The sequence below is a fragment of the Argiope bruennichi genome, chromosome 3 (genome assembly GCF_947563725.1).
Source record: "Argiope bruennichi chromosome 3, qqArgBrue1.1, whole genome shotgun sequence".
Taxonomy (NCBI): domain Eukaryota; kingdom Metazoa; phylum Arthropoda; class Arachnida; order Araneae; family Araneidae; genus Argiope; species Argiope bruennichi.
The window spans coordinates 78,429,940-78,453,407 of NC_079153.1; the positions used below are offsets into that span (position 1 = coordinate 78,429,940).

Genomic DNA, 23,468 nt, shown 5'->3' on the forward strand with positions numbered 1-23,468 from the left:
AGTGAAGTGGAACTTTTATTTGTCCTATGAAAATTAGTATGATTTGCGAAAGAATTTATTTATTAGAAAAGAGCTACAAAAAGTTTCATTATATGGTAACATAACTTTCCAAAAAATCATCATACTATTTTTTAATTTTCTCCCTTTATTTGACTTTTTCATTTAAATAAAATATAAAATCATACATTTCAATGAAACTTTCATCATTTTTCTGGAAATTAATTATTTACAAATGAGTTTAATATTTAATAAATTTAATTCAATTAATTAACATGAAACAAATATATTTCATAAAAGATAGTACGACAAAAGACACAACATAGTTTTATGACATGAAAAATTTTGATCTATTTATCAGATATAGCGACAGTGTTTTACAATGATATAAAATCTAGACAGACTAAATGCATAGACTTAACTAATAAGACCAAATATTTATTCGAATCAAATTAGCATCTGTGTTTAATTAACACAAAAATTATATAAACAATAAAATTCTAAACAGAAACTTCATGATTATGAAGTGAATTGCATGACATTCACTTTGACACATATATTATATACAAAAAAAAAAAATGACATAGTTGAAAATTGTCCTAACGCCTTTCAAATATTCTCACTTCAGCATGGCAAAAAGTGTTGTTGGGCCATCCAAATTTGGAGTATTTGTATCCAAATTTGTATTTATCTTTTGGAGAATGGTATGCAGATCTAAGACTGGAATTCAAAGACGAAAATACTCTGGAAGGATATGGATAATCAATATAGACGGGAAGAGATTCAGATTCCATACAGTCGACGACATTCTGAAAGAATAAGAGAATCATTTTACTAAAGTGTGGCAGAACATTATATCTTAAGAAAGAATTAATGTGTCACGAAAATTTGTGAAGAATTCGCAATTTTTTTAAAGAACCAATCACGAAGAATGTCAAGAAAACAACTCAAATCTATATTTCGGTAAAGAAATTCAAGTAGCGGATCCAACAGAGGTGTAGCAACGATATGTGGCACCAAAATTACATATAAATTCCCTCCTCCTAATTATGATTAATTATTTAGCAAATAATAATATTTTCGGATGCCATTGCTTTATCATCAAAAGCGAGAAAAAATTTTAGAGGCATATTTGACCATTTTGAGAACAGAAGTATTATAACTTATAAACAAAAGTAGTATAAGACAACTTTTTTTTCAGAATCTGGCCAATTTAATATCACATTTCAATACATTTATAATTTAATCAATATGTTAATGATTTATTTTATATCTAATCAATTTTGTGAAAAATTGTGCTATATAGCATTCAGATGAACCCTTTGCAGTCGAATGGTGCCTCTCAAGCACCATCATTTTGACCCTTTATTTATTCATTTTACAATTTTGATTGTTAAAAATATCTGCAGAATGGTAAAAAAGACGTAGATGAACTTTTCAGGGAAATTCAACTCACAACAATTATATATTATATATATATTTTTTGAGCAATAAACAATTTATTGTATTAAGTGAATAACTATGAATCGAATTATTTTTCCGAGTGCCAAGGGTTAATAATGAAGCTGCATCCATGTTTATGCACTATTTTATTTTAGTAAATATTGGATTTTTATAAATCGAGTAATAATATAGAAATAATGAGATTATATGCAATAATAAAAGAGATAAGAACCATTATGATAAAATGATAATATTATAATAATATTTTATATTTTATAAAATTTATATATTTTATAATTTGTATATAATCTTCTAATTGTATTCGTGATTTATTTGGCAGCAGGCTATAATATTCTTTAAATCAAATTCTCGCTCCAGATACTAAATTGGAAATCTGCCTTTGAACATTTTGTATCTGTCCATATATGGCGGCACCTGAAACCGCCGCCGGGGATATCTAGATTCTTCTTAGTTCGCCACCGTATTTTTGATATATAAGCGGATTCGGGAAGTGCGAGGAGCTGGAAACAAGGGGGCTATCAAGGAAAATCTGGGACAACAGGCCGATTTCTCATTCTCATTTCGATATTTCTGCAAAAATATTTACTGTTTAAGATATTCTCGTTTAGGGCGCAATATAAAACTTATCTTTCATTACTTTTTTAATTAAACAAAAAAAAAATTATTTTTATTTACTTAATTAGAAACTCATTTAAACATAGCTTAATTAAATAATGTGTTCTGTTGATCTATATAAATGTAACATCAACAGAACAATTCCATTAAAAAATTATTCCGAGATGTGACAGATTATATTTAGTGATGATTGGTTCATATATAGAAAGAAGCACGAAAAAGGGATACGAGTCCTTTTCATGTGCGTTGTATGAAATTGAACAGGGAAAAAAATTTGCATAATCATTTAAAAAATAAAATTCATCTGGAATAAGATTATTTTAAAGAAAAAATTTCAATTTATTTATAAATTTCCTATCCGAATAAATGAACGATTTCCATAGGCTTTGCATGTTTTTAAATATAATCTTTCGCTCAAATTTTCTAAAGTCGTTTGGTTTTTAATTTAGAATTCATCCCTTCAAGTTAAGCAATCATCTTCTGAAATAAATTTAGTTTTTGGAATATGGATAAAAGGTTAGTGGATCATATTTTTTCCTAATTATTAGTGGCAAATATTTATTACTTTTTTTCTTATCATACCGATGCAGTACCTGTTGTCCTATTTCCTAAGAATCATTCAATCATTGTTTTATTTCCTAAGAATCATAAAGAATAATCAAGAAGTTTCACTGAGTGAACGAAGCTTTAGAATAATTTTCTAAAATAAATATTTAAAACTTTACATTTTGTAAATTACTTTTTTTAAACGCACATTAAAAACCATCAACCCACTGTCCATTTCCAATGTTAAAAAACATGGCAAGAGTTTAAAATGTTAAAAAACCAATTCGAACTTATATTTTCAACAATAATCAACCATAACTTTTAGACAGGATATAACATTCACAAAAGCAGTACTATTTATTAAGCAAAATAATATTTTTTACAAAATCTAAAGGATTCCAATGATTCATTCAATTAATAATTTCTAAAATATCTATTTAACGTACATAAAAAGATTTACTAATGGTCCATAGACTGCACGATAAAATACAATAATATTTGAAAAACAGAAAAAATATCCAACCAGTGCAAAATTCGCCAAAGAATACAGTTAGATTACCTTAAATGGCAATTTATAGTCTTTAAATTTTTTTATTATTGTGCCCTAATCTTTCGCTTAAGAAATATTTATTATTTCATACTGCACGTGTATCCTAATGAACTATATATAAAAATATATCAAATCTTGTGCATATTAAATTACAAACTCTGAAGTAAGTAACAAAATGTTCCACTTTTCTCCATTTCATCATCAATTACCTTCATTTTTAGAGAAAAATAATGTTACTACAAAGGATTTAATTTTAACATATTATCTGAGTTGTATTCTCTACTACCGGAATAAACAATTTATTCTGAACGAACATAGTATAAATTCAACTAAGAGTTTTAGAAAATTTGAGATATGCTATGTATGTGTCTCCGTTATTTTTACATCAAATTTTAATGTCTATACATATAGTAAAATAATGTCTATAAGATATAGTAAGTTATAGTACACCACTATAACTTAATTTTAGATTGCAAGTTTAAAAATGCGATAATTTGATGCACCAATTATATTCAGACGGAACAAGGGATCATATCAGGAAGGTCAATATTTTTACATGATTTAACAAGAGAATAAATTACAAATACAAATTCAAACAGTACCTGTAAAACATTTCTTTTTTCAAAGTTGGGAATATGTGATAAAGATTTCACGAAAAACACCACATCTGCATTTTCCAGTTTATCAAACAGTTCATCACTCCATTCATCGAAATCTGCTAAGTCAGCTGATATGAAAGATGATGTTACGTTAACTTCATCAAAAATATTTCTGTCTTTGATATACTTTGGTTTTTTAATTCTTTTAAAAAGTTTGATAGTTTCATTGAAAAATTCTTCCCATCCAGACATTTTGTCCACAACAGTCACATCCAAGTCAAGGATCTGTTCATGATTGCCATACAATGCAATTAAGAAACCTAGAACATCGTTACCGGGACCACTACCTAGAAATACTACATTCAATCTGTGGCCATTTATCTTTAAAGACAGGTCATTCGAAGGTGAATCAAACATGGTTGAGACAGCTTCTAGAACCAAAGCAGTATGGCAAGCTGCATAACGATGCAAATAACCAAGGCAAGTTGCTTTGTCATTGAAGTCTATTTCTGTAGGTAATTGTCCGTTTGTTATTTCACGATAGTTACGAATCAGATGATATGTCGAGATGAATACTTCACAATCCTCAATAGAGAATTTTTTCATTAAGTTGTCCGTAAGTGCTCGGTAAAACGCACATATTATCACTTCGATGCTGTAAGTTTTTTCAACTAAAACATTTCGGCTGGCACTGCATAATGCAGAATCCTCTGTTAAATTGTTTCCGTTCTCTGTATCAGAATTTTCAGCATCCATAGTGAAAAATCCTCAATAAATTTCTGAAGAATAAATTCATTCCACTCTCAAAAAAAAAAAACTTTCTATCGTCTGATCTTTCATCTAAAGTATTTATATCATTAATAAAAAGTTTCGGTTCGCAATCCGGTTGAAAGTAAACACATCCCAGCATGCAGTTGGAAAATTATCATTGAGTGCTTTTTAAACCTCGTAATATTTTGATGGATTGCATTTGAAAACAAAATAAAAGATAAAATGTTCTGATAGGGAAATTTCTGGTAGTATGAATAATCGGCATTACCGGAATCTCCCTTTTAAGTGTTCTTGCCTTATATTATATATATAACAATTGTTTTTTAAGCATTAAGGATTATTTCAATTAATCAAAAGCATTTTATAATTTTCAATATTTGAAAAGTTTAACACTTGATATTGTAAAGAAATGTTATTTCCATTTAAACAATTTATATATATCTATTTATATATCAGTGTTATATAGAAATTCTAATTATTAAAAGTATGATTGATTATTCTATAAAGAAACCTCAAAAGTAATTTTAAAAATTAATATCATTTATCAAGCATTATAATTATTTTAAGAAATAATATTGGTTCTTTTCATTTTCTATGCTATATTGTGATAAAATTACTTTTAGAATTCAAACTGCTTTAAAGGTGTTATTTATGTTAAATCAATTTGTATTCGTAATTGTTCTAGCTTTTATATCTGAATTAATCATCACTTTTATTACTATTGCAAATCTATATTTCCTGTGATTTTCTATAAAAAAAATGTAGATTCTACAATTCTGAATCCTGGAGATAATTCTAGAACTTTCGATACAAGTGATCAGCAAACTTTTCCATACGAATATAGTTAACGTTAGAATTCGAAAACAAGAACAAAACAAACAACACTCAACTGACATGTTTAGACGAGTAGATTTCGTTCAAATAATTAATAAGAAAATTTATATAATAATATATTAAATAACATATTTAAAAAGTTTGAAATATTGGTTCTCTATTTATTCCTTCCTTCAAACGAACTACTGTATTGTAACAACATTTATGAAAAAATAATTCAAAACAATATTGAAAAATCATTGAACAAATTCATTCTTTGAACCTATTATAATCAAAAACATTGTAGCATAATAATATTTTAAAACTAATTCGTCTATATTTGTTATTTTTAAAAATTTATTTTAAATTTTAACTGATACCGTGAATACAAAAAAAAGTATTTGAATCATCTTAATGCGCTTGTACAGATGTTGAAACTAAACTAACGAAAAGTACTTTAGTAAAATATACTTTAAAATATTTTTAAAAATTATTAAAATTATTTTATTATTTAAATGCTTTTTGTATTACGTATGATACATCATATAATTTACAAATACATGAACAGGTAATATTTTTATGGTTTCAAAAAAGTTTCGGTTGAAATTTCCAATTTCATTTTGAAATTTGTTGTCTTTTATCACTACTCCTTTGAACTGAGAATTTATTTAAACTCCTAATTAGATGCCACATTTTATTTTCGAATTTTACTGTCATTTCCATTTATAAGAACAGAAAGAATACCGGACATACTTGCATGTGTACAATCTGCAATTAGTTACTACTGTAATTAAAAAAAAAGATTTAAATTTTGTAATGTGATGCACCATCCTGGTATATTATTTCAGTGCAGCTGCTTTAAATCACGAACAATTATTTTGCTGTTTGAAATATATATATAATATTGATTTAAAACCTAAATAATTTCCAAATTTTTATCTTAATTTGGCCTATTTCATTCTGAAATTTTCTCTTATTTCCTGATCAAATTCCATTTCTTTAATTGTAATTAATTCTACATGCGTTTTATACTTCTACGGTTTCTCCAAGAGGAGGAATAGAAATCCCTAATGTTTACAATATTTTTCTAAAAATACCTAAGATTCTCTTTCCTAAGTAGATGCATGTCAAACAAATCTCTATCAAAATCTCTATTAGGCCACGCAACTGCTATTATATATATATATATATATATATATATATATATATATATATATATATATACTTTAGATTTTCTTTTCTAATATGGATAGAATTCTTGCATTAGAATTTCTGTTAATTTTTTTAAATTTTATTAGTTTTTTTTTATTTTTTATTTTCCTATGTTTACTTAATATTATGCGTGTTTTTCAGTATTATCAGAGCATAATTTGAATTGTATTAGATTTTTTAGAATTTTATTTTATGATTTTTTTGCTTAAATTATACATTAGATTCCGTTTGATTTTATAAATCAAATGATAAACATGAGTCTTAATGATTACTAAAAACCCTTTAAAAATAAGATAAACACAAAATATAGTCCAACAATTTTTTTTCTTCTCTTTCCATAGTTTATACTTTTTTATAAATTAAGTTTGTTAATGTGAAAATTATTGTCGCATGACACAGTTCTTTTTTTCTGCAAGAGAAAATCTAAATTCTGAAGTATAAGCTATTTTTTTATTAAAAAAATTTCGGAAAATGTCACAACGTCTTAAACCGTTAGATGACATGTCTTGTTTAATGTGCCATACAATGCAATGTCCAGTTACTTGAAAGATGGCATGTTGTTATGTTAATCAGGCGATTGTGATGTCATATGAAGTTATTTCTTTGTGCAAAAGTTAATTCAAATCAGTTAATGATCTAATGGGCATTATATCAAGTTATTTATCCATATTTAACACTACTTTTGTTCTTATATTTTCAATTTAAAATAATTGACTTTGAATCCAGGTATATAGGTCCACGCACTAAACTAAGATTTTATAAGTACCACATTAAATTAAATTTAAATTTTCAAAAACAAATTCTAACTCAATTTTTATTGTGTCTATACGTTTTAAATAAAAAAACTTTTCACATATAATAATTATAATAATAATTTTGGAATTTATAAATATTTAATAATAATTATTATACATGATGCACATATGCTTACTAATAATAAAACAGAATTTGTCGGTGCTGTAGAGGCCTTACCGTTTGACATATACCTGCCCAATTTGAGTAAAACATACTTTGCAAAGTGCGAATTTGTAGATATGAAGCAGTTTTTAATGAAATTTTAATTAGAATTTCAGTTAACTAAAAATAATTGGGATTTTAGGACTTTTCCTCGATAATTTCCGAAAATATTATTACTCAAAAATGACTTCTATGCCATTTTAAAAATCAAAATTCTTCTTTTCATATTACCATATTAATTGATATGCAATTTCTTTTCTAAATTTATAAAAATTCATTAAAAATATTTTACTATATAATTTTCAGCAATAGTTTTAATTTTTGTAATGAAATTAAAATAGTTTCATTGTTTCACCACATAATTCATTTCTTATTTTCAAAATTAAGGGAGAAAAAAATTCTGTTTATTATATGCGCAGTTTACATGCGTAAAGAGAAAGGGAAATTTCAGCATAGCGAAAGACTGAGTGCCAAGAAAATAGCTCAGCGGGATAATCATTAAAAATGTTCTATGATGCCATGCGACTCGACTCCGCTAAAAATGATCATGTATATGATAAATATTATTAACTCAATACAAATCAATAAAATTCTATTTATTGTGTGCTACTGTACTTCAATTTATTATAAAGCTATTGAAATACAATTATTTTAATATGTCATGATTTAATACAGAAAATTCATTGTTGAGGGAATTATTAATATTAAATTATGCGTAAGGGATCTTAAATTTAATGAACATTTCAGGTGATTCAGCTGGCTAATTGTTAAAGGCAGCTAGTAGTTTATAAAAATTTTTCACATATATTAGTATGCAAAATTAGGAAGACTGTATTTTAAGAGTAATGAACGATACCTACAGCGATCGGGTATCTACCATCTTTCGAATATTCTCACTTGAGCAGTACATCTTGTTATATTATGATATCCGAATTTAAATTTTTTGGCCTTCATGGCGTAGCTTTTCTTTCTTGATTTATATACAAGTCTCAAACGTCTCGCCACAGATTCAAACTCTCTACTTGGATAAGGAGAATCGGCAAAAATCAGAAGAGCTCCAGGCTTCATATGGAGAATAATGTTCTGAAAAATATGTAAGAAAATCACTTAGACAGAGTAAATATACGAAATAATAAACAAGCAATATATATATAATATAATTTTAAAATCTAATTTACATCATAATTAATTTCCTAATTTTTATATTAATCTAGTTCATAATAACTCCATTCTAAAATGTTCTCTTATTTTCTAATCCAATTCCCACTTTTTATTTAATTATTCTTAACAAGCACTCTAGAAAACTGATGACTTCAGCACTTTCTCGGGCTCCGAGTGTAAGGATAAAAATACCTAATGTTTATAACGTTCTTTTAAAGATACTTTCGATGCCCTCGCCTAAGTCGACACTTGAAAAGAAATCTTTATCAAAATCTCATAGTAAAATTACTGAAGGAAATAAATTTTCGTCTCTTTTGCTTCGGTGTCGCGATGTAGACTGACGCATCTTTTATGATCGTTTGTTTCTTGTACAGATTATGCCTCCCGGGATGAAATGAATTGAAGTTAAAAACTCCAAGTGCTCCATCTTTTCGGTCACGTTCTGTTAAAATATGTTTACACACATATACACAGGGTAACTCTGAAATTTGGAGAAAATTTTAAAAAAACGTTAAATGATTTTTAAGTAGTTGAAATAAAAAAGTTCAATGATTCAGTGTGCATAGAAAGGATAAAAACGAAACCAGATTTTTTTACCATAAAATCTGAATTTATCGGTAGCGTAGATCACAATGTAAACCTTTTTAACTGCCTATAGTTGTTTGCATTAAGTTATGCTGGATAAGACATACGCTTATAAAAGTTTTCAGACAAGGAATTGCATTTTTTTCTTTACAACAGTGAGTAACATTTATACTGTTTATTTTGTACCGTGCCATCAAAAATTATTCTTAATGCCACCAAAAAAGTTTTTCACCTAACAGTTGTGTTCTGGAATAGATACATTGAATATTTACAAACCATCACTTCATTCATTGTCTTATCTATGCAGTGATGGATATTCGAATAATCTGATTACGCAACTGCTTAGAATAGCTAGGATGGGGAAGGGCACAGGCAGGTCATTTAAAAATTATATTAACGTAATTGCCAAATAAATAACACATTTGTTAAAAATGCGAATTTTATGAATTATAAAATATTAGTATCACTAGCGGATTACATTTCTATAATGTATGCTTTCATTGAATTAATGAAGTTATAATTTAATAAATTAAAATTATAGCTAATTATTTATTTATAGTATACAAAAATATTAAATATTCATTTAACTGAATGGCTATATTATATTACCCTTGACAAACACTTTAAAAATCACATGTGCTATTATATTCGTTTGAAGTTTATTATTTCCTAACAGTATATCATAATAATTGGCTAACTAATAATAATAATTGATTGATTATTAATATTAACTAATAATCATGGTTAATTTTTCTAGAATTTTAATATTTTAGTTATCTTTGTGATGCGATATACAAATTAAAAGGTAACATACGCACAATCAATAAATAAAAATATTTTACAGAGTAACTGAAATGAAAGACTAAATAAAAACAAATCATTAACATGTTTATTAAGTTAAAAATTTAATAAAATGTGAAAGTAAATTTGACCAATCGTTAAAAGATGGATTTCATTTGTCCACTGCCTGGGAGTTCAAAATGCGCGAGTTCTTTTTTGATTCTATGGTACTTTTTACCAACTGCAAAACTATATGTTGGCTTCAGTAGTAAACTGTCAGTGTTGGGAAATAAAGGCTTCATTTTCATCCTTTTTTTATACAGATTTATGATTTCGCAACATTGGTATTCAAATTTGACCCGGTCAAAAACCATTTTGCATTTTAATTTTATTAATTGCATCAAAACCAATATATAGTTCATGATAATTAGTTTCTTTTAGCATGCCTAAGAAGTCTAAATGTGTCTTATGAAAACAATTAACATGTTATTTTAATTTTTTAACTGTAAAAATTTAATTCAAAAAAACTTATTTTCAAACTAATTTTCATCGTATATGCTTTCGTTTCATTTTTTGCTTCAGATTCGCATAACTAAAAATTAATGAAAAAAATACAAGAATTTATGTAAATACCTCGATAAAGGCATTTTAGTTTATTGAGACTTTCTATGTTTGAAGATGCGCCATTTGAATAAAATAAAGTAGAGAAGTAATGCTGAATTTCAAACTAGAGGTTAATGTGCCAAAGACTAAAATGTTGATTATAAGCTCTTTCGTTTTATGTTAAATATTTACTAAGAATAAAAAACTACAAGGTGGCTTCTAAAGGCTACAATTTGCATAAATTGATATTTCAGTTGTATTATACGAGAATTTATAATGCTACTAAATGTGACTGGTTTCAGAAAGGAAATACAAATGCTATCTTGAGGTAAAAATTAAGTGAAAAAAATTAAATAAAATACCGATATTCTAATAAGTTATTCGGAAGTTATACAAATCCATGGAATTTTAAAAAAATGAAGTATTATAAAATATTCTTTAACACACTTCTTAAATTAGATCAAATTTCGTTCTTGTAGCATTCGTATGATTAGTGCTTATAAATATGGGGAAAAAAATAGAAATTTAATTCCGTTCTCTTTCCAACATTCTGAAAATTAGACAAATTAGATTTTAAATTTTGATTGTAAAAATTATAGTCTGATTCATGCCGTGTTACCAAAAGAGGCGAATTTTTTTTGTTTGGCATGTAAAATGCATATAAATGAATTCATTGCATAATCTGGCAATAGCATAAAAAGAATATAACCAGAACGAAAATGCTTTTGAACAATTTTTGTTTGTAGTAGTAAGTCAACATATGCAATTGCGCCAGTAGACAGATTTCTGTACTTTTGTTAGTTTATTATTTTACAAAAAGAAAATCGTCTGATTTTTTTAGTGTGCGTTTGCTCAAATATTTCTTTATTATTTCTGACTAAAAATTTTTTTACAAAATTTTGATTACGGGAACTGCGGATAACCTATACCTTACTTTATGAATGAGAAATTGTATTAATAGAATTATTTGCTTCATTATTACAACTTTCTAAAGAAATAAAAAAATATCCAAAAAAGCATTTTGTCAGTGGAAGTTGAGATGCTTAAGTAATAAAAATATCTGTTTCTTCGTCAATTTTTTAGAAGCAAAACTGAACAATATGCTATATTTGAAAGAATAATGAAAAATATAAGCAATATGAAATGAAAACTTATTTCTGAAACAATCTAAATTATTTCGGAAACGAAACTAAAAAATATAATTTTTTAGTTCGTTTCCGAAATATTTTTAGTTTCGTGTCCAAAATAAGTTTTAATTTCATATTGCTTATATTTTTAATTGTTCTTGCTTTTGGTGAGAATTAAACAGCATTTGCGCTTTTCCACTAACTGCAAATTTTGAAAAAAAAATTCAAAAAATTTTTGAAAAAAATTAAAAATTTGAAAACTTAAAATTTTTTTTTAAATTAAAAATTTGAAAACTTTAAAAAAAAATTTTGAAAAAAATTAAAAATTTGAAAACTTTAAAAAAAATTTGAAAAAAATTAAAAATGTGAAAATTTTAATTTTTTTTTAAATTTGGGATTATTCTTTTGGATTTAATTTTTCGAGAATTCCATGTTTTGGGGGTTAGGGAGATATTATACTAAATAAATGAATTATGCAAGAATCCAATAATGAATTTATCATAGAGCATGGCCCGTCGCGCGCTCTACCAAGGGGCACTGTGGATAGCTTTGTGTCAGGCGCATTCACGGACAAAAAGTTACTTGCACAATTGTTATGTTATAAAAATCTTAAAAAAATAAAAAGTATATCGAATATGTGGAAACAAAAAGTGTAAGACCTGTCCATTAGCAGGTAAACAACAAATCAATAATGAAATTTCAAACTTGCAAATATTCTGTAAAAATAAAAACCTGATTTATCTTATAAATTGTTTAGAATGTAATTTATTTGGTTTAATTTTGATTCTATTTTTTTCGTTTTTAACTTGGTTTTTATTACTAATTAGTCTATATTTGAATGATGTATTATCAAAACAAAATGTTGAATTTCATTCAAATTAAATTGAGAAGTCAATATTGATATCATTTGTTGTATATTTACTATCGATTAATGTGATTAATTGGTTATTAATAATACTAATTGCGATTATTATTAATAATAATCGATTTGAAAGTGCAATTATTGTTAATACAAAGCGAATAATTGTTTTTTTAAATAACCAATTAATCACACTGCTAATAACGTACATAGAAAGAGATAGATAATATAAGGTAAATAGTGATAGAATTTCAGTTAATTAAAAAAAATTCCGAGCTATTCTAAGAATTAAAAAAAAGTAGTATCAGTAGTATAAAAAACATATTATACTACTGAATGCTTAAAAATTGCAAAACTTAGATTAAAATACAAACCTCTAACACGTCAAGCTTTGCATCGTTTGGAACATGGGAAAGAATTTTGACTAAGAATACAATGTCAGCTCTCTGCAATTTACTTTGCATGTCAGTGTTCCACTCATCACCATTTTTCAGATCAGCTGAAATAAAAGATGTTGTTATGGCCACATCATCAAAAATATGATAAACTTTACCATATCCGCTTTTCTTCAATTTCTGAACAGTTTCATTGAATACATCTTCCCAGCCACTCATTTTATCTACAACGGTCACGTCCAAATTCAGCAGGTAGTCTCGATAACTATGCAATGCAGTTAAGAATCCTACAAAATCATTGCCTGGGCCACCTCCCAGAAACATTACATTCAGTTGCTCCCTGCTTAATTTTGTATTTAAGACATAAGAAGATGAAGAATTAAGGATGGCAGACACAGAGTCTGATATCAAAACCGAATGGCAAGCAGCATATCGATGTAAATAACCGAGACAATAGCTTATATTACAATAATCGGTTTCTGATGGTAACTGACCTTTAACTACTCTACGATGATTGCTTATCATATATTGTAGTGAAGAACGTATATCTAGGTGTCCGATAGAAAATTTCCCCATCAATTCATCCACAAGTGTCTCATAAAACTGAAGCAGAAAAGCATGTTCATTTTTAACATCCAGAAGTTTATTTTCTTTGTTATGGGGGTTGACGTCGTAGTTAGAAATACATTCAAAGTCATCTTCTGGAGGTGAATCATATTCTTTATTATAAGGATCAACATCATATTTAGAATTAAACCACTCATCATCATCAGGAATTGAACCATTTTCTTCATTATAAGTATCATAGTCAGAATTAGAGCCCCAATCTTGTCCCAAATATGAGTCACTTTCTTCATAATTAGGGTTATCATCATCGTTGGAATCAAGTCTCCAATAAATTCCCGGAGGTGAGTCATTTTCTCTGTAATTAGGAGCGGCATAATGATTGGAATCAAATCTCCAATCAATTCCTGGAGGTGAGCTATTTTCTCTGTAATTAGGAGCGGCATAATGATTGGAATCAAATCTCGAATCAATTCCTGGAGGTGAATCGCTTTCTTCATAATTAGGGTTACCGTTATATTTGAAATGAAATATACAGCCATTTTTAGATATTGAGTCATTTTCTTCATTATGAGCATCATAGTTAGAAATAAACGTCCAGTCATCTCCTGGAGATGGATCGGTTTTATCATAATTAAAATCAAGAGCCTGATTTGAATTAAAACCCCAGTCATCTCCTGGACTTGAGCTATTTTTTTCATAATTTGGATGAGCATCATATTTAAAATTGACCTCATTGTGATCTTCTGGAAGTGAGTCATTTTCTTCATAATTAGGGTCAGCATCATAATTAAGATGAATCCCCCAATCGTCATCCAGTAGTGAGTCATTGTCTTCATTACAAGTCACATAGTTAGAATCAAACCTGCAGTCATTTACTAGAGGTGAACCATTTTCTTCATAATAAGAGTTAACATCATAGTGATAATCCTCCATTTCTGGAGGAGTTCCGTATTCTCGAATGTAGGGGTCGACATTAATACCAAGAATAAAATCGTCATCCTCCGAGTCTGGGTGTGTGCAATCATTCTCATAATATGGATTTTCAATATCTATTGAACAACTAACGCTCGAATATGCCTCTTGACAAGAATCCAAATATTTCACAGAAATATTTTCTGTTGAATTTGCAGATGCACAAAAAAACACTTGTTTGTCTTGGTGGGAATCCAAATATTTTGAAGAATTATATCCCAATGAATTTGAATACACACTGGAAAGCACTTGGTTGTCTGGGCATGAATACGAATATTTTTTTGAACTGTGAACCAATGAATTTGATGATACACTAAAAGGCGCCTGCTTGCCTTGGTGCGAATCTTTTGAAGCAATATGCGTCAATGTATTTGAAGGCACACTGGAAAACACTTGCTTGTCTTGGTGTGAATCTGAATATGTTGAAGAAATATGTTTCAGTGTGTTTGAATACACACTGGAAAGCACTTGGTCATCTTGGCATGAATACGTATATTCTGTTGAACTATGCACCAATGAACTTGAAGATGCACTAAAATGCACTTGCTTTGCTTGGTGTGAATTTGAATACGCAGAGAGTTTCAGAGAGTTTGAAGATATACTGGGAAGCATTTTTTTTGTCTTGGTGTGAATTCGGATCTTTTGAAGAACTATGTTCCAGTGAATATGAAGATGCACTAAAAGGTACTCATTTCTCTTGATGTAATTCCAAATAATTTATTAAATTCTTCTTTTTTGATTACGAATATGATCTGTCATTTTCAGTACCTCATTTCGCAATGTCGCAATCATTATACGAGTTTCCATCCACCAGTAGTATTTTAAAAGTACCAGAGTTAGTTACTGACAGGCGGTTTTTCGTATATGGTGAATTCGTAAGGCTACAGCTTGTGTGATTCATTTGCGAATACGATAAGGGATTTAAACGACCAGTACATGAAGCATTAAATATGATGATAACTATTATCTTATCGACACTTCTTATCTTTTTTAAAGATTCGACGTTTGAACAGGAAATTTTGCCTCTAATTTCTCTGGTTTCATTCGTAGAAAAGTGTACGATTTAAGAACATTTCATTTTATCTTTTTCTATGAATTGACTTTTCCCATCACCGACATATATAGTTTACAGGAATTAAAAATGTAAATAGATTGTATATCAACTTAGAAATATCACCTAAGAACAATGCATCATCTTCGTAATTTCGCCAATTTTTGCTGATAAAATGAGGCGTATTTTATGAATGACTGTTCAATATCATTTTATCTCTTTGTGCATTTCTAATCACGGTTTTGCCGAAGGAGTTCTCTCTAATGGCAAGTTAATGAAAATATTTTTTATACAAACAATATTTCGTCTTTTATAAATTTAAATATTGTTTTAATTTAACGGATACCTATAATAAAATCATAATTTATCAACGATTTTGATCATAATTTACCGACCCACTTCAGCCAGAATTCCTTTTTTTGTGTGTGGGGGTAGGAATATATCCTACATCAGTTTCTGAATAGTAATCATCAACAGCAATGTTCTTATACTAATGTTTGTTCTAGTCTTCAGAATATATTTATTTTTTTAAAGTAACCAATCTAAAGTAAGAAATATTTTGAAAACGAAAACGAAACGAAATAGTTTCGGAATTGCAACTAAAAATTATTTCTTATTCAAACTAAAATCAAAAAAGGAACAGGAAAAACTTCATAGTATTTACAGGGTGCTAATGCGGCTACTTCTAAAACACAGATGAATTGAGACAAAAGTAATAAAATCAAGTTAATAGGAAAATCAAATTAAACCACATAAAAAAGAATCTGACCTGAAGACTTTTTCAAGGGTCACCCTCAGACAGGGATTCAAAAAAAGGGATTTTTTCTGTGAAGGAATGCAGACTAGACAGTCTAATAATGATTCCTCGTGACCCGAAAATTCCCTGAAATTAGGCCAAGAGATATACCATTTTAACAGAAAGGAAAAAACAAAACAATATTTTCGACAATTCCATGTTTTTTAGCGTTAGGGAGATATATCTTCATTTTAATAAATAAATAAAATTATGCAAGAAGCTAATAAGAAATTTATTGTTATTTTTGTTATTGTACTTTTACTTATTAGTGGATTTTTTCTTCTAATTTATTGTTTTTTTTCCCTTTACGTTAAAATGGTATATCTCTTGGGCCTAATTTCAAGGGATTTTCGGGTCACGAGGAATCATTATTAGACTGTCTGATCTGAATTCCTTGACAGAATCCCTGCCTTTTTGAATCCCTGCCTGAGGGTGACCCTTGAAAAAGTCTTCGGGCCGGATTCTTTTTTTATTTGGATTAATTTGATTTTCCTATTAACTTGATTTTATTACATTTTATTTTTTAAAAACCTTTTTTTAGAAATTACTTTTAATTTTCTTTTATCATATGAATAGATTCAAAGTGAGTCAAAGTCTTCAGAAAAAGTTCGGAAGTGTGGAAATTCGAAAAAAGTCGAAAGAAGCTATAAGATGCTGCATCGGTCGAAATTGAAAAATCTTTAATTAATAGGCATAATTTTTATCAGTTATTACGAATTATTCCATGAAAATAATATCTTAGTGATGTTTTTTGTGTCTTCGTTCATATAATTTTTTCCTGCAATCAAAACACCAATACCAGTACCAGGAATGGTGTTCAGTTTGAGAAGCAAAGGAGGACTGACCACAGTAGCAATTCGTTAGAAAATTAAAAACATAAAAATATGAAAACAAAATGTAAAGATTTCAAATTAATAACAACAGAAATGTATTATTCTATTCAAATCATTTAATTTTTTAAGCTTATCAAAAATGAAAGAAAAATATCAGAGTGAAGTTTTGTTATTGTTGGAAAATATTCGTGAAATGTTAGAATTCAGATATATTTGTTAAATCTTGTGATGAATAAGCTAAATAAAGATTCATTTTTACTTTAATTGCATCATCTGTACTGCTATATCTTAACCTTTTTAGATTGCATAAAATAAAAAAATAAAAAATATTATCAAAAAATATTAGTCAAAATTCAGATAATCAGAGATTTTTCAGTAAGATAAAAAAAATTAAATGTTATTTTTAACCCCTTAACTGTATTGCTTTTTCATAATCTAAATAAATTCCAACTTTCGTTTCGGGAATGTTCTGTCTTACTAATTCAACCCACAATTCATTATTTGACATATTTATGGATTACGTGTAATATTTCTATCGACTTATAGAGCCTTTGATTATTTTAATATCAGATTATAAGTTTCAGAAGCAGTAATACGATGCCACAATCTTGTACGGACAGGACAATTAAAAAGTTATAAGTTAATAAATACTTTAAAAAGTAGTTAAATAGACTTTTCGATATCGATTATTTAAATTTCTACAAATTAATGCCTTTCTTTATCCGCTATGGAGAACGAAGCTTACCAGGAAAAAAATTTTTTATTTGAAATCCATCTCCTGAGTTTCTTTATTTTTCTAAGATGTAAATTTTTTTCTGAAAGCAGACTTATAAGATTTCCAAAAACTCATTGCAAGATATAGATAGGAAGAGCATGGGAAATTGAATATTGATATGAAAAATTAAGTTATTTTTAAAAAATTAAATTTAAAGTTAATTTTAAAAAAATTAAAGTTTCTTTTTAAATTTTGAAACGATGTAAAATTTATTTTTGTACTGTTTCTGTAATATGTTTTCCGAAGCATGATGGAAAAACATCAACATTTCGGTTCATTTTTAAATAATGTGAAGTTTGAATGGAGATTGTAATAATCTGATAAATTTGGTACTGTTTCTTATGTCTTTAACTAGTGTAAAAATGTTTCTAAAATCCACGCTTTTACTTTTAAAATAAGTTATTTCGTATTTATTTATTTGCACACATTTTTATTTTTCGGCAAACTCGAAAATAACTGTCATTTTTTTCCCATGGGAGGAAACAGACCACCAATCGATCCAATTAACATTCGCTTTTACCTTCAGATGGCGCCACAGAGCTGTCATAACGCATTTTGGAATTTTTGAAGTGTAAGTTTTGCTTTGCGCGCGCTCTACTGTGAACGTCGAAGGCAAAGATGAATGAATAGTAAAGCTCTTGTCGGGTCATTTACCTTCGCTAACTGAATTGGTTAAGAATTTATCGCGCAAGGCATACTAGACTTGACTCTATTCAAAAAGATTTAACCTAGACTTTGAATTCACGTGGGTTCATGTATCTATCAATAATTTTTTTAGGGAGGGGTTAATCTGTGGGTGCATTGATTTTCTTTTTGAAACAATATTTTTAAATTTATTCTTGGAAGTTAATATTTACTTTATTACATTATTTCAACTTTGGAGCTTATTATTGCATGACAAATCTTTTACATCACTTTGAAATTAAAAATATAAACTTTTAGTAATATCAGTTTCCCGTATAATTATTTTAATAAATTTTTAAATCTATTTTAAATATATCTCACAGCAATATCATCATGTATATATACACGTCTATTGCGTTCATATTAAAGACAATTTCGAATGCTATCGCTGTAATATGATTAAGAATAAATTTCAATGATTTAATAATAGACAAATTAAGCTTAAAAATTATCATACTCTGATACTTCGGATTAGAAAAGAGTCGAATTTATATATATATATATATATATATATATATATATATAATAATAATATGTATGTATGTATGTATAATCAGTGAAATATTGCAATCGTATTTAAATTATAATGGAAAATGAACAATAGAAGATAGAGAAAAATAAATCCAAGAGCATAAGCTTCAAATATAAGATAAAAAATTATTATTTTACAAGACCTGTCAAGTGTGATATAGCATAAATGGTTAAATGAATAATTCATATTCACTTTACCTTTCGTTAGTTTCCTTTAGTTTATTTCCCTTATGTTTCCTTATGTTAGTTTCCTTTAGTTTATTTAGTTATGCTTGCCTTTAGTTTATTTAATAATAATTTTAATAATTAAAAGTAAACATATATAGTAGTTTTAATATTTTTACTTCATAGAATTTGTATATTTAACAAATTTATTGTAACAATTTATATATTTAACAAGTTTATTGTAATAATTTATATATTTAACAAGTTTATTGTAACAATTTATATATTTAACAAGTTTATTGTAACAATTTATATATTAACAAATTTATTTGGCCTCTTATTTATTCAAGTTGTTTGCAAACCTACCTTTCAGTCCTCGACTTAAGACAGCTGTCTTCTGTCCTTCCAACAAATAACTACCTTTCCTGACAAATGCGATATTAAATATTAACTTAATTTATCAAAATTAACCCGAAAGACCCTCCCTAACTTTATCCCTTATGACTACCAATTAGATTGAATTCTTACACAAAATGAAAACAAAGGTACAATTCTTAGTCTTTCTGTCTGATTTTCGACAAACATCCATCGAAAATAAGTATTTCACTATTACTTTCAATTTCGTTTTTGGAGGAGAATTTTCGTTTCGTTAGGAGACGGACGAAACGAACTTATCTTTGTTAAGAATTTGTCCGGACCTCATAAGGATGGTGTGGAGTGAAAAAAATGCTTGATTGAGATACGCAGACATGATATTGCAACATTTGTCTTTCTCATGAGTTTCGTCAAGAACTGGGCTTTGCTAATGAAAATATTGTATGTAGGAAATAAAGCGTTTGTTCGGTATACAAATAAATAAAATCATTTCTAACTTTTGATGTTTATTTTTATTTTCTTTTTTCTCTTATTTATATTCTTTAGTTCAAAAATTTATTTGTTTCAGTATTCAATTTATAATTATAATAACATAAATAAATTAAAATTTTATTTTAATTTATTTGACTTTTAGGATCAGTAAGACTGAGTTATTGGCTCCATTTTGGGTTTAAAAAAATCCTATGATGCAGTGTAACTAACGTGCAATCTATACAGGTAGTGCAGCAAAGTGTGTGGAATTTTTATCTGGTAAACAATACTTTTATTTTTGCAATTCTATATCACACACACACACACTCACACAGAACATGGACGAAAATCCCATAATATTTAGGATAACACATAGCATTTCGCATTCAATATTTCTCCCAACTAACAGCGAGCTGTGCATAATTGCACAGTCCGTGTTAATTGGGCCACAAACTGTGCATAATTGCAGTTCCGTGTCTATTTCGTCTATTTTGAAATAGACACGGAAGTGAGAAACACAAGTATTCACCTCTCTCTCAAACTATTCAGTTTAGAGAATACATGCAGCGCCATCTATTAACAATATTAATTAGCCAATTTTGTACATGAATAATTACACAAAAATAATAATAATACAGAATTACATGAACAGGGAGGGTACAAAATAAAATTTCCTGTTTGGAGCTATCTGCGATTAAAACTAATTTACGAAATGCAACCAAATTCACTATGTTGCCTGTAGAAGTCATAAACTCAAAAATGAAATAACTACCCAGAATCTTTTTAAGATATTTACTTGAATAAAAAAAAGAAGAAAATCGTCAATTTAACAAGAGTAAAAGTAGAGATTTCTTAGCATTGCAAAATGCTTTTATAATCCAGGTTCTTCAAATGTATTCAATCTGTGAATAAACTAAAAGATACTTTTTCTAATAAGTAATATTGGAAACCTTCTCTGAATCCGAGTTTACTTTAGTCAACTAGAAATTGATAATGAGTGAAATTTGTGCCGTATAATATCAAACTCATCCAAATAGTTCTAAATCTACTTTAGTGTGCACTGTATGTTTCAACAGAATTTAAACATTAGTCCATAACCAATATAAGGAATAAAGAAATCAAAAATAGTTTAATCTTATGGAGAACTCTAACTTTACGACACGATGAAGTAGATATTGCATCATTCACTAAATCTGTTGCATATCATTGTTTTCACATTTATTTTCAATTTGTTCGTTGCTAATTTTGCTGAGAAACTTTTTACATTTATCGTTAGAACTGTCACAATTATCAGTATTCATATCATCAATCTCTGCTAAAATTGCTCAATCTTTTTTTTTTCACGGAAGCATTTGCTGGGAATAAGAGATATGACTCTATTATGGGCTGTTATGTTTTGCATTTTTTTTTCAGAATTAGCTTTTATATTTTGAAATAAATAATACAAAAATAGGTTTTGGTTTTTTTTTCTACTGAAATGAGAGGAAAAACGGTTGAAGTTTTTAAAAAAATATTTTTAAATTCATTTTGCCATCACATTGTATTAAACTGTGCTGGAGTTAAATATTAAGTTATTATTTTAAATATAGTACCTGTCCAAGAGCAGATTATCTGTTTCTTGATATATTCAGCATTCTTTGAAATCATTCAAAAATCGCAACATTGACTGATTTTTCTACTTTAGGAACTTGACATAACGTTTTAAGTAAAGATAAAGTAATTTCTCTGTCATATTCTGTAATCTGTATACTTTCTGTACCATTTTTATTTTTTCGTATACAAAGTATAGAGAAAGACGAATATTTTGTCCTGAAATTCAGAACAAATATTTGATTTGTTATATAGTAAGTAATAATATATATATTGTAATTTTGTATAGCTGTCGAAGGCATTCATTTTGAACAAGTTTTGTTAATATTTCAATTTATGTATTATTTTCTAATCCTATTTTATTAATAAATTGTTGTGATATATGTATAATTCCTAAAATAGCAACTGCCAGATTTCTTCAAACATTTTCCTTTTAATACCTCAGCAAATTTTCTAATGGAAGCAAAACATAACGTGCATATAAAAGAATGTAAGACAAACATTTTACTGATATACTTTTTCAGTACGGATGTTTTATAAGAATGTAATTTTTGTAGCAATTTATTATTATATTTCATAAAACTCAGTGTTTTCGTGTAATTGTCTACTTTATTCAAAGAAACTTTGCGATTGAAATTATTTATACAAGGCAATTGAAGGATACAAATGCTTGTCATACTTTTTTTGATCATCTGCAGTCATCGGATTCTTTATTTTATTATAATGTAAATATCTTAATTATGAATATAAATCGAATAATATAAATTTTGAGTCTAAGCACTCCAAATAGAAAGCAGTTTGAAAATGCTTTTACTTGGAAAATGTTTTAATAATAGCACTTATATTTTTAATTTTGTATAAAATGAAGTTTTGAAATGGTTGAGAATCTCTCTAATTGTGTTTAGTGTAAATGAATTTTTATATTGATATAAAATGATTTATGATGAGAGATAAAAATGAAGTAAAATAAAATAGTTCGAAAATAATGGTAACAATCTCAAACTCACAAATTGTTGCTTTACTAAATTATTTTATCTTTTTCTTCTTTTCCATGTGTTGTTATAAAATGTCATATTTTAAGGAAATCCTCAATTTATCTTGCACAACCACTTACTAAGGAATATCTTTGCCATGCCATTATCCTGTTCACCTGTTATGTCCGGAGGTTAAGAAGCCTGAGTTCAAGCACTCCGAGACACTCCCCTCAAATTGACAAATCTCTACCTTCTTGTCCTTTCACTTCCTTTAAAATTTGTGAAAAAAAAACACACTTCAACTTAAACATATGCAAAGAGTAATTGGTTACGTTACGCGAGAAGCCTATTTTCGCTTTATTTTTTTTGTCTCTGATATCCTATTTCTTTTATATATGTTAAGTAGAGTTCTTTTATATATGTTATGATTTTGCGATTTAAGTGCAATATTTTATGATCCCCAGATTGAAATTTAGTAAAAGAATATTATTTTTTGGTTGTATTTCGTCAACCAACAATGATTAACATAGTTTGAACGAAAATTATATTGTCAGTCAGCAGTGACCGATGTAGTCTAAACGAAATTAGTCACCGGTGATTGATAAGACCCAAACAGAAGGTTCAGTATCAGTCACTGGTGACTGATATGA

General features: G+C 27.6%; 2 protein-coding genes across 7 annotated transcripts in view; one reads left to right on the forward strand and one right to left on the reverse strand.

The window, feature by feature from the left end:
- Window positions 1-23,468, forward strand: part of LOC129963934 (transcription factor 21-like) — a 189,252-nt gene that overhangs the window by 13,374 nt on the left and 152,410 nt on the right. For 3 of the 5 annotated variants that reach the window (XR_008784041.1, XM_056078539.1, XM_056078537.1), the window contains exon 2: window positions 20,418-20,533. The exons of the other annotated variants lie outside the window; for them this stretch is intronic. The gene's annotated coding sequence lies outside the window, so the exon portion shown is untranslated. The remainder of the gene's footprint in view (window positions 1-20,417; window positions 20,534-23,468) is intronic. 5 annotated transcript variants of the gene reach the window in all.
- LOC129963930 (uncharacterized) lies at window positions 335-15,449 on the reverse strand. 2 transcript variants are annotated; one of them, XM_056078530.1, is made up of 4 exons: window positions 13,529-15,449; window positions 13,014-13,138; window positions 8,385-8,607; window positions 335-806 (listed from the first exon to the last, which is right to left on the reverse strand). In XM_056078530.1, exons 1-3 carry the CDS (start codon window positions 15,183-15,185, stop codon window positions 8,398-8,400), a joined length of 1,992 nt encoding a protein of 663 aa, XP_055934505.1. In that variant the 5' UTR covers window positions 15,186-15,449; the 3' UTR covers window positions 335-806; window positions 8,385-8,397. The 2 variants fall into 2 exon arrangements, with proteins under 2 accessions (XP_055934505.1, XP_055934504.1); XM_056078529.1 differs by having other exon boundaries at window positions 13,014-15,449.